The 12,364-nt window shown below is 41.4% G+C and overlaps 1 protein-coding gene across 2 annotated transcripts in view; it reads right to left on the bottom strand.

The window, feature by feature from the left end:
- GLI3 (GLI family zinc finger 3) overlaps positions 1-12,364 on the bottom strand; it is a gene marked incomplete at its 5' end in the record, with an annotated part of 195,914 nt that overhangs the window by 32,311 nt on the left and 151,239 nt on the right. The window contains 3 exons of one of the 2 annotated variants that reach the window (XM_082479513.1): positions 4,109-4,249; positions 5,474-5,590; positions 7,041-7,257. In XM_082479513.1, coding sequence (XP_082335639.1) covers positions 4,109-4,249; positions 5,474-5,590; positions 7,041-7,257 — 475 coding nt within the window. The remainder of the gene's footprint in view (positions 1-4,108; positions 4,250-5,473; positions 5,591-7,040; positions 7,258-12,364) is intronic. The other variant, XM_082479514.1, reaches the window with a different exon arrangement.

Raw genomic sequence — 12,364 nt, 5'->3', positions numbered from 1 at the left:
CATCACTTTGAAACGCAGGTATTGCTGGAATCTGATTCACTTACAGTTGATTTCAAAGTAAATCGGGTCCCATCATTCCCAAAAAGACAATAAAGCTATCTTCATGTGTCAGAAAGACCAGAATATACACAAATTCATATTTACCTCTTTCAAAACACATACATAAATGCTTGTGTATACACCCTATACACGATGGGAGTAATGACATCTATAGTGTGAACTGTGTGCATTGTGTATTGTGGGAAAGCTCTCCCAAGCTCTGCTCAACCTGGCACGACAAGAATTCACACCCTTTAGGACAGAAAACAAACAGCTAGAAACATAGTTCTATTTTGTTCCCTTAACACTGCGGTTCCGTAAAAATTCCAGGGCCTTGGGATGCAATGCTTGGATAACAGTCTATTCTGTGCCATCAGACATTTTGGGTATGGTATCTTACTATTAGGTATGGCTACAAACAGTAGCTTTATTCCCCTGAAAAAAAAAATCCCTACATTCATTAATTGACTTATTGCTACCCTGCGTAGATTCTGAAAATTTAGCTTTATCAGGAATGCTTTTTAGGTCCTTTTTTTCTGAAACTCTGCATTTTATAAATTTCCTCTTCCCAGCTGAACCTCCAAAGCCCAGGGAACTGAGAGTTGTACAGGTGACAGAATACTCTAAATACTTCCAAGTCAAATATACAAATGCATTTTCCTTTCTACTGAATACATGTTACGTACAACGTACTCAGTGAAGTGAGCGACAGGGCAGAGGTTTCTTGCAATCCTTTGTGAAGGTCTACGTAGCTCACTCTTAGGTTCACTATACAGTTCACTTGATTAGCCATAGTATGGGCAAGCAGTGGGCGTACACAATATGATGTTGTATCACGTATGTAGGGCTGTATAACACCCACCCAACTTCTGAATACATAACTGTAGCTCTCTGCTCATGCTAATCACCCCTTCTGAGTGCCAGGGAATATAGGGAAGCTGGCAGATGTTATCTGGATGAGTCTTGCTTGGGCAATCTATGCCTTTATTGCCTTTATCTATGCCAGTTGCCCCTGCCTTGATGATTACTACCCCACAGTAGAATCAACCAAACAGGACGGTTATCTATTCTTTTGATGTCCCAGGTGGCACTCCACCATCTTACTTCAAAACCCCCTTCAAGCTCAGCTGGAGCAACTGAGGCTCTGCTGAGTCTGCCAGCGGGTTGGGAATCACCTGCAGAGCGGCAGCGCCTATAGCCAGGAGAGGCAATGTGGCAGAGCTCTGCTGCAAGATTTGAAGGTTAATAGCATGATCCTAGCTCCAGTCCCACCTGCCCACAAGCTAGCTCAGATACCTCCAGACGGCAATGAACAGCCTGATGTACACGGCCCCAGAGCCGCAGGGTGAAGACCTCATGCCTGTATCAGGGCCATTCCTTCTCTTGCGTTTGAGCAGTATCTAGCACTACGGGACTCTGGGCTTGATGAGGCCTCCAGCTCCAGCAATGTAACTATTACTGAGTAAAGGAGGTACTCATGCCACGGAGTCTCATATGCCGTGTCTAGTTCAGCTGCGCACATGCACACGCCAAGTCAGGAACTCGCCCAGTGCAAAGACACTGCGGTAAGCGCAGTTACGGCAACGTGTATCTACTCGGATTTACCCATCAGTATTTGGGTAGGAGGCATACATGAACCACGTCAGTGGGGAGATTTTCAAGGACCGAACTGCTGCTCAGGGACTGAATGCTTTTTGCCAGAGTCACACACCTAAGCCAAACCAGGACTGTGCTCCCGTGAAGCCCTACGGAGACCTGGACTTCATTTCCCTAGTTGCCGCAGCTGTACATCAGATGGCTGTGGCAATCAAGGGCAGACAAAATATGGGAGAGACAGACCGGGGTGAAGGGCCAGCCTTTCAAACAGAGTTAGATGTCTAAAGCCCTTTGCAATTCTGGACAGAAATAACTCGCTCAAGTCCCCACAGCAGGGCTCTTGTCAGAGCAGCAAAAGAAATCACAACCAGGACTCCATCACTGAGTCACGCTGACTCTTACAGCGTGATTTGTGCTACTTGAATATGATGGTTGCGATGATGATGATGATGATGATGATTTTATTGTCTTCAGAGTATCAAGTCAGGACTTGCATCTTGTAATCTTAAATGCCATCATAACATAGCTGAATCCTGAGCCCGGCCAAAAAGAACTCCCTGTGTCATAGAAATATTTTTTATCTGCCTTCTTTATGTCTAGAGAAACCCATTTCAACTGTTGCCATCATGCAGAAACATAAGACATACACTTTTTTCAGAGGAGTCTTGCTATTGACCCTTACAGTACAGTCAGATTCACTACAAAAATCACACCAGAAACAAAAAATGCATTAAAAAAAAAAAAAAGAAACAAAACAAAACAAAACCAACGAAACTATCACACTGTCAATTTAATTCACCTGAAACTACAAAACATTAGCTATTAGCTAGCAGGCACAGTGGAATTCAATTAAATTTTATGTCTGAAACTTCAAAAAAAACGCTTCCTTTTTTTCATTACCAAGGCACTTTTCTTCTGAATTTCTCTTTTATTTCGTATATTTTGGTGTAAATTATTTATTATCATCACTAGGATCATTTCTGAATATTGAGAAAGGTTTGCCAGGCATCATAAAGCTTCAGCCTTACAATTATTAGCAAATATAAAGACTGTGCCTGTGCAGAGCCCCAGATGATGTCAATCGGTCTGTTTGCATGGAATCAATTGCAAGACCGACACTTGATCTTTTAAATACGTCCAACCTTTTGCAGCAGCCATTCATATGGCATTTTTTCCCAAAAAGATATTATGACACTGAAAGAGTCTCTCCTCACATTTCATCTTGGCCTATTAAAATGTTAAGGTATTTTTTGTGCAAAATGTGTCCAAAGGATTCTTTAAAAATGTCAAATTTTTGCCAGTATTTTTAGTTTGTGATCGTCTTTCATTTATTATTATTGCTATTGTTACTGTTACTACTACTAGTACCAACGAGATACTGAAAATACATCTTGACAAATAACTGCAATACCAAAAGGCTGTCACAATCCAGGAAGAAAAAGCTGGCATTGCTTTACTGAAGTCAGCTTTGCGGCATCAGTTTACCATCTTGCATAGTGCTTGGAAATATACGGTGGGGATTTTTTATTTATTTTGGGTGGAAATATATATTTTTAACAAGTTATTTCAGTAGTATTGGCCACATTATGCAATAGTTTTTTGCATGAACTCCAGGAAAGTATAAAGCAGTTTTCTACAATTAATATGATGTTGACACACTGATCGTTTGCTGAAGATGTTCCTCTCTAATCCATACGAGGAATGCCTTTTTTTTTCAGAGTATTTAGATATGTCCTATGATGCCAGCAATAAAGAGAGGTGCTGTTAGCTAAGGAGGTTGGAAATGCTGGTATGTGTGTGGGGGAATTGTACTTGCTGGGTTATATTCTAGATTTTGATCATTCATTTTCTAGCTTACAATACTAAAAAATAGTAAGAATCATTTATTTTGGAGAAATAGTAGAGGGGAAGAAAAAACAAGGCAGATATGACTAATATTTGGTGTAGCATAAATAAGACCATACAGTTTGCTTTCGCTAAAAAGACTGAAATAACTCGGTCTCTGTGTATTTAGCCAAATAATCCACTTCAGTTTACGAACAACAGTAAACTGATACCAAATTCCCCCTTAGGGAAGGGGAAGAATTCCCCCTACCCATTTCTACTGTTACAGTCCCTTTTGGGAGAAAAAAATCAAACTTGGCTAAAGGTTAATAATAATTCATGTCCAGCTTACTATTACTCAATAACTATCAAAGTTTCTAACTCAAAATAGCGTTTGCTGGCTTACAGGATCAGAGCCATTACAATCTCTATTGAAGACTTTATTGAATTTTACACTAAGCTTTAGCTGACTGAACAGGTCAAGCACTGTGGCTCCGAGTTTTCTTTATTCTCAGAAACTCATAAACCCCTCTCCAGTTTGCAGCGCTGTTAGCTAAGAAACTTGACTCAGCACAGGGTCAGAGAACCCGACCCCCATGAAAAAGGTCACGTAGTTTTAAAACCCAGTTCCTGAATACCATTAACTTACATGCACGAGCTGTTCCTGCGTGTCAAACTCCCGGGAACAGCCTTCCCAGTGGCAGTTTGTCTCGTAGACCACTTCAGGCTCCTGTTTGCTTTCATCTTTGTCCCCTTCCTCTTTTACCAGGGTCATTCCTTCTGGCTGTTCCTGGAGAGAGGAAAAAAACAGGGGTGAGGAGAGGAGAGAGGAAATTCTGAAACTGAGGAGGAAGAAAAGTGAATTATTTCAGCATTAAAAGAAATACAGAAGCCCAAAACGGGCCTGGTAAGCCAAAAGCCATGTGCAGACTACGTGTGTAAAAGGAATTTTTCCTCCCCAGAAGTACTCACTAGAGTGGATTTCTAAAAAAATTCCCTTTACATTTCAATTCAAAGCAAATAATAAAGGCTTGGCTTCCCTCTCCCCATAATTAACCAGGTCTATTTGTACACTTGCCCCTTATTATTCAGTGGCACCACTAGTAAAAAAAGGCACTATTCAATATAGTTGAATTAACTGGAATTTGACTTTAGTACTACGGTTAGACACAGACCAGATCACCGGTAATCCCAGCTGAGTTTTCATCGTTAATCCAGTGGCAGTTTTGCACACAAAACCTTTCCAAGAGCAGACTGGTAATTTTCAGGCTATTTATTAGTCTGTTCTTGCCTGTAATCTGTGCATGAATGAGGTGAGCAGGGGGGAGAGTATTTAATTTTGCATTTTGACTTTCCACAAGGTGCCTCATCCTCCCCAGCTTGTTATGTGCTCAGAGTAAGGGTCAGATGTTAACATAAACATTTGGTTCAGAGTATGCACTCATGCTATTTTTCCATCTCAAACGCACTGAAGGATTTAGACAGACCTCTGCTTTGGTTTCATGGATTCACTCACAAGATCGAGGCTCTGATTCTCAACTCCCCCAAATCACTGTAAATCAGGAGTCACTCTACTAAAACCAATGGCATTAACTGGCATAGAAAGCATAGTAAACAAAACTGGAGCCTGACGCCGAGGCCTCAATGCAGTACAGCGCTAAATCCGGCTAAAAGCCAACGTGGTGTAAATATTCCAGCTGAAGAGAAAACATGTCCTCAATAAAGACTTGAATGTCTCTGGTTCACTTTTCCACGGCGAGCAGAGGGTTGAGCGCTCTCTGTCTGACCAGAGGCACCTCTCCATCTCCATCAGCCTCTCTGCCCTCATCCTGCAACGCAGCCCCTCACTGCCCATGTTCGACCCTTGCTACCCTGAGCTGACGCCGCCCACGGGTGCACGAGATGAAGGGCCGTACAAGGGCAGGAAGCCTGAAAACACGTGCTACAGGCAAGGTGCATTTTCCCTCCGGCAGCGAGATGAGAAAGGCTTATGGCTGCAACTTGACCGCCATACCTGCACGCTTCCTGCTCCAGGGCTGGGAAGGTCCTCGTCGGGCTTTATCTTGGAGCGCTTGTTGTGCATTGGATCTCCAGTGCTGCTCACTGCAGATTCACTTGTGGGTTTATTCTGCTGCAGGCAGGGTTGTTTTGTTGTTTGTTTTTTTTTTTCCCCAAAAAAGAAGACAAAATTAGACTGTGATAAATATGTAGCTCCGAACGAAAATATGTGGCATCTGCTCAGCAACTTTATTTGGAGAAGCTACACTGTTAATTATATTGGATATGCAATTACATTGTGCTTCAATTATATAGCATTAACTTGTGGAAGAGCTGCATCACTCAACCTTGTAATGGAGCTGGGAGGGAACAGGAAGAAAGGCACTTGAAGTAATTCCTTGCTACAAACCAGTGCTGGTTTTGTCAGGCAAAGGATGGGTAGGAAGAACTTGATTTTCCACAAAATGACAACTTCAGAAAGGCAATTTGGAAAAGCAAAATCACTGTGCACTCATTCAAATAAACACAAGAGAAAGATTGCTTCTTTCACACTTAGAGGAAAGGTTTTGCACTTAACATCCACACACAAGATCTCGGCTCTTTTACTGTGTTTCACATTGTAATGGTGGATAGGAAGGAAAATTGAACACTAGCGTGAGACTCAGCCAAAAATTTCTAGACATAGTCCTGGACTCTCCCAAGTCAATAGCAAAACTACCGCTGACATAAACAGGCCAGAAACTTGTTTTTCTCCTGCTGTGCTAGACTGAACACCATTATCTACACCTGCAAATGGATCTTGTAGGAATCCAGAGATCTTTTAGAGATAACTGAACTTGCATGGACCCCACAAAAAATCAATATGCTTCCTACAACAGTATGTTCTGCTTCTACATTTCTAAAAGCTAGCCAGGAGATAAACAGCTCCCAGACTGATAAATAACCTATCCCAGGTCATCTGGAAACAAACAGCACTAGTTAATAACAGGCAAACCACGAACTGTGATAAACTCCACATTATGGTCCTGATTCACTGCTGCACGTCTCCAGCTTTTGAGAATACACTTTGGCTTATTGAAATGATTAATTCAAACTCAGCAAGTCCAATTTTGCACAAATCTGAGGAGAAAAACCTTCAAACCTCTGCACTATCTTCGAGTTCCTCTGTTGCTCACAGACTGAGTTACTCACACCCGTGTGAGGAGGCCAGAATACGACCCTGTGTATATTACAGTCAGCCTGATTTGGAGGTGTTTGCGTCTTGATGCGGTTTTCCCCCTTTTCTTACTCCCCACCTCTACTAAGTTCCTGTGTAAGATCCAGGAGAGTCAGTTTGGAATGAGAAGCCGCTGCAGCACACTGAAATATTTATAAGGACTAAAAAGCATGGTACCAATCAGGAACCATGCATGCACTCCTGTGATTTATAACAAAGGGACCGCAAATGCTATAGCTGCAAGAAAACTGTTATGGAAGGGTCTCGGTGACAGCGGTGATTAATTGCCATTGAGACTATATAATTTGTTTCATTTATTTCATTTTTAATTTAACAGGGTGCAAAGATTTCTTTTGTTGTCTCTCACCTGTGTGGACTCAGAAGGTCCAGAGCTGACCTGGACAGGGTTCAGGACACTGGGGATGCCGGGGATAGGTCTCTGGGTAGGAAAAGTTGGAGCAGGATGGATGAGTGGAGGACTGTGTCCAAAGGCTGAACCTAGGGTTTGCTGACGACTTATAATTTGCTGATGCATTTGCTGGAGGGATACCGGTGTAGGAGGATATGTGAAACTCAGAGCAGGGCTGAATTTGGGAGAAAAAAGAGGGAAGAGGGAGGAGAAAGATGAGGGTCATTACAGTATGGAACCGTACAGATTAAACCTTTAAAATATATTTGATATATTTACATTAACTGAAGTCAGGTCCCTCCCCCCTCCTCGTATCTTTCGTCATGCCCCAAAGGATGATAAATCCTGGTTTTAAAACCAGAGTTGGCCTGGATTTACTAGTGAGTGCAAAAATGATACCATAACAAAACATAACATTTTTTCCTAACGTTTACCAGGAAACCACAGAAAGCCAACCGAAATAAAATTCAGAAAAACTGAAATAAAAGGCGAGCAGTTCAATAACAGCTATTTATTGCAATAACAAACTTTATATAAAGAAAAAGAATGGGTGCCCACATGCTTTATAGAACTTTTATTGATAATACAGTTCCCTTATGTTCGCGTGTATGAAGCAGTTCCTTTAATCTTGGCTCATGCTACGCTCTTTCATATGTCTCTAGATCTTATTACAAGAGGAGAGAAAATCAATTGGTTAAATGTGTTCTGAACACCATGCTTGTCATATCACTCATTTGTTTGCAAAGATGGAAAGCTCAGTTCATCCAGAATGTCACCTAAAGAATTTCCATCAGTGCCGTTTGGTTACAGAAACTGATGGATTAACCTTTCCCCTTTGAAATTGGTGATCAATGAGTTTCAATGTAGAAATATTCCAATGGGAAAGCACTTCTCCTTCTTCCAGTTAAACAACATTAAATGTCTATTAAAGCCCATTATGCATGTTAATACCTGTCATCACTTCATTACTTCACCGTATTTCCCAGACTACAGTGACTTTGGAGGAAATTACATTGCCATCTAAGGACCTATTCTGTGGGTAGTGCCAAAGCATTCTTTCTGTCACACTTGAGAAATAAATGGTGTGGAACTAAATCTTCACACACAGGAATATGAGATTCTCCTGTAAACATTTGCCAATAATTTACAATCGGGGGGGAAGAAAAAGTGTATTCATTGATTTTTATTTTTTCTTTCTTAAAAAAGCCACCAAATAATCACAGTTCAAAAGAGCCATACAAATTTAAAACAGTAGGTCTTAAAAGAGAGGGGTGCAAGCATAATACCTTTTAAGAATAAAGGCTTCTTCTAATGTCAAAAGGGTAGATTTAATCCAGATTTACAGTCTGGAGACTTAATTGCTGTTGCTGTTAAGTGCATTAACTGAAAATACTGTGATACAAAAAAGAGCTAAAATAATTTCAACCATTTTAAGTAATAATTCCACAGAAATTCTGTGTTCATTAATCTGACTATACATTTTGTCTGTTTGACTACAATCCACGAAGAGACAGCTTCAATGTGATTACATTACTATTATTCCTGGTGAGAACTCTGCATTACAATAGTTTGCCCATTTAGGACACAATATCATTAAGAATACCCTGGGAGAATTTTACTGGTCTTTGAGGAACTCTCTTTTCATTTTGCATTGTATTCTTTTTAATAAAGGGAAGCAGAAACATAGTGAAAACAGTAATTGTTCACAGCAAGAGTTAGGGAGAAATCAGTAATAATATTCAGTTATTGCAGCTCTATAGTCCCTGCTAGTGTTCCTGTAAGCAACCATGAATGATTACAGCACGACTTAGCTAAGGTAGCCACTATGGATGATTGATAGGACATTAATCAAAAGATGCATATCAGGCTCAGAATTTGTTCACAAGCTTTCTTCTAATAGCTGATTTCATGTTCACTGAGCTCTATGCCAGTTTGTTCAATTTATTCTTCAGTGTACAAGCCATTCATCAAAGAACACAATGATTTAACACTCCTTTTCCTTTTTAGTGAACAAACATTACTAAGTGTAACTACTCTGGTCTGTTCATTAAAAAACATACAATTACAATGTCATACATGAGGCTGAAACAATGCCTCCTTACTATACAGCGGCATTTTTTGCTTCCATTTATGCACTGTGAGTTCATCTCATATACTTCCAACACTAGACAACACCAGCCTGAAGACGCTATCAAATTCACCAAGATCAACGAACATAACGCAGAACCAATATCTGAATGAAGTATTTTATTTCTCTGTGAGTGGTTAATGCCTAGGACATCTTCACTCCTCAGCTAAATCAGTTTAAAAGAAAAAAATAAGTGGACAAATTTCATTGGGAGCTCCAAGCAGATAGCACCCTTGGAAATACAGGTTGTGGTTTTTTCCTTTCTAGGTGTTTAAGCATGCACAACAATACCCATCTTTGCAAGTCCAGGTTCAAAACTTTGGAAACATTCTTCAGATCCTACGTGGTAAAAAGACAAACTCACAATTCAGCCACAAGACGTGACTGACTTAAGACCTCAGCTCAGAGGTGCAGATCCTGCCCAGTGCTGCTCTGTGACTACAGTTACATCAGCACCTGCATCTAACATTAATTTTTTAACCTATCCAAAGCAAGGGCACAGGAGATCCCTCCCAAACAGTTCAGGAGGGGCAGGAAAGAACTGCTGTGATCTAAATATATTTTTATCTCAGTAGGAGGCTGTGCAGGTGCTGCTGACTAGAGACCCGGGAACTTGGATACTGAAGAGGAACCTCTGGCCCCAAGTAGGAAACAGACTGTATGAGCCCCAAGATGTATACGCACAACTTGCACTTAATGCATCTCACTTATATTTACTGAGTATGGCAATATTCTCCACTCTAAAGATGGGAAAAGACTGCTGCGTCAATAGGGTATTTTTGATCAAGCATCGCTCCTTCGCATTCTCTACCCCACGCAGAGCAACGCAAAAAGTGATGATGCCTCCCCAGTGGAAAAATACCCTCCTACCTAAAGGACAAAAGCAGCCCTGCTTTAACAAATACAGATGCCAGTTTCACTGGCCCGCAGTGACACGCCTTACACCAAGTGCTTAAATGTTAAATAAGTGTATTTGCTATTCCCATCCCTATATAAATAAAAATGGCTGCCATCAAAAGGACGTATTTTACCTCCGAGAGATGTCCTCTTTATCTACATCTACTTCAACGGCATATGAGCCTCCAGAAGGAAGATGCTAAGCCAGGCATTGTCCAACTTGCAAGCAGGCAAATTTGTAGGGTACAGTAGAGGAGACAGACACCATCTGAGCAAGTGGATCTTATTGGAAAACAATGACACCAGCAGCAGATGCATTAAGACACAGCTGGACAGATGTGCTACAGAAAGGGGGAATCCGTATTTCTTTAGTATCTTTCTTTTGCCCTGCGCTCAGCAGCAAGGGTTGAGTCTGAGGTACTAGGATTTTCCTATGGAGCCTGGCAACCTGCACTTCGTACCCTCTACCTCCAAACTTCAAACATCTCAGACTGAAATGAAAAGAAGATCATGAGGGAGCAAAGGAATAGCCAGCACACCTAAGGGGAGCACTCAGAAATGGCGACAATGGTTCAGCCACCAGGGTGATTTCTTAAATAGCTAAGATAGCTGCCTTCAAATAATTCTCTCCAGCTGTTCCTGAAGAGCTCTTCATAAGGCAAGATGACCTGGCTGGGTTTAACGTCACTCGCATGCAAGATGCTGTCACAGGGTAGCCTGGATGATTTTTCTGATCTGAAAAGATCAGAAGGATCTGAAGGGAACAGAAGGTGGCAGGTCTTTCTCTGCCTCTTAGAAACCATTCAGGCTGCTCCACAATGAAGTTGATGTTGTGGGCCAAAAAGAAGAAAAAGAAATCAAAGCTCACAATGTTGCCGGCACAGAGCACTCTGTGGGGAAGGGGAGGCCTGGATTCCTGCCCTCCTTCATGAAGTTTTTAAGGCATTTTGTTAAATAACTTTTGAATACAGGATGTGTGAAGAATCCCCGAAGCCCAGAGCCCCCTCAGCTCCCACGGCATCCCTCTGCCTTGACCAGGAGCCGTATGCCCTCCTGCTGGCCCCACCAAGCTCCCGTTGCTTTCTAGCCAGGAGGCCAGCATCAGCAGGAAGGGTGGGCAGTGGCAACACCTGGCCTTGCCCAACCGATCCAAACATGTCTGCTCAGAAATGTGCACCAAGATGGCACCGGTGTCGTTCAGCAACTGTCTAAAATTCATGCCCAGAGGCAGTAAACGATACCTGAAAGTAATCATTTTAAGAGTCCAGAACTACTAAAACTAACAACCAGGAAAGCGATGAGTGGTTTCAAAGGCCTCCATTTGCGTCATGTTTATTTTAAGATACCTTAAAGGGGCTGCATTTCAGACATGGGGTGCTCAACACTTCCAAAATCCAGATGCCAGAAGAACGCAAGATGCCTGCCCCAATCATTCACATTTTCCAAAACACCAGTCACTTCCAAAAAATCTTGGATTCATAGAAGTGTAAGTGAATTATGTATCTTTTTCTTCCATCTACCTACTGAGAAATGAAAATCTACACCACTGGAGGGAATCTGATTTGTATTTCTGTTACAGACTTTTTTTAAAAAACAAAATAGAAATGGAAAAAAGAAAAAGATGACTGCACGTAAGACCACTAATAAACTACATGCAGGTTATCTTTGTAGTTGTTGAGTTTTATAGGGGATAAGGGTTAGAAAAAAATGTGTAATACTTCTGCTTAAGCATTCAATAACTCATATACACTGACAGAAAAGCCCATCAGTGATATCATTTATTTTTCCATACTGTGGGCTTCTGTGTCTGTCTGTCAGTCTGTCTCTCTCTTTCTCTTCTACTCCTCTGCGAAGTCTCAAACTCCCTTCACCGGAGGTAAAGCAGGGCAGTGAACTACATTGCAATTACATGAGCACATCAAATTTTAAGGAACAGACTTCAAGAAGAAGAAAAACAGACGTTATAATCAAAACCAAACTTTGTGGCTACTTTGTGGCTGTCCTACTAACAAGGTCATCCAGTTTCTGGTCACAGCTGCGGAATTTACCGCAAAACAGCTGTGAATTCAAGTCAGGAAAAATTCCTTCTTTCCTATACATTGCATAGGTGTGCCTAAGGAGACAGGCTGCCACAAAAATGCTGAGGAGATCCCAATTTTGTGAATAATGTGAGGATAACTTTGTCATATCACAACAGTTTTCTTTTCATCACAAAAACTGTGAAGATACCTTCCTCGTATCACATGCAGTTCTGTAA

Source organism: Vanellus vanellus, assembly GCF_965231255.1.
Source record: "Vanellus vanellus genome assembly, chromosome: 2".
Classification (NCBI taxonomy): domain Eukaryota; kingdom Metazoa; phylum Chordata; class Aves; order Charadriiformes; family Charadriidae; genus Vanellus; species Vanellus vanellus.
This window is presented reverse-complemented; position numbering and strand designations above follow the sequence as displayed.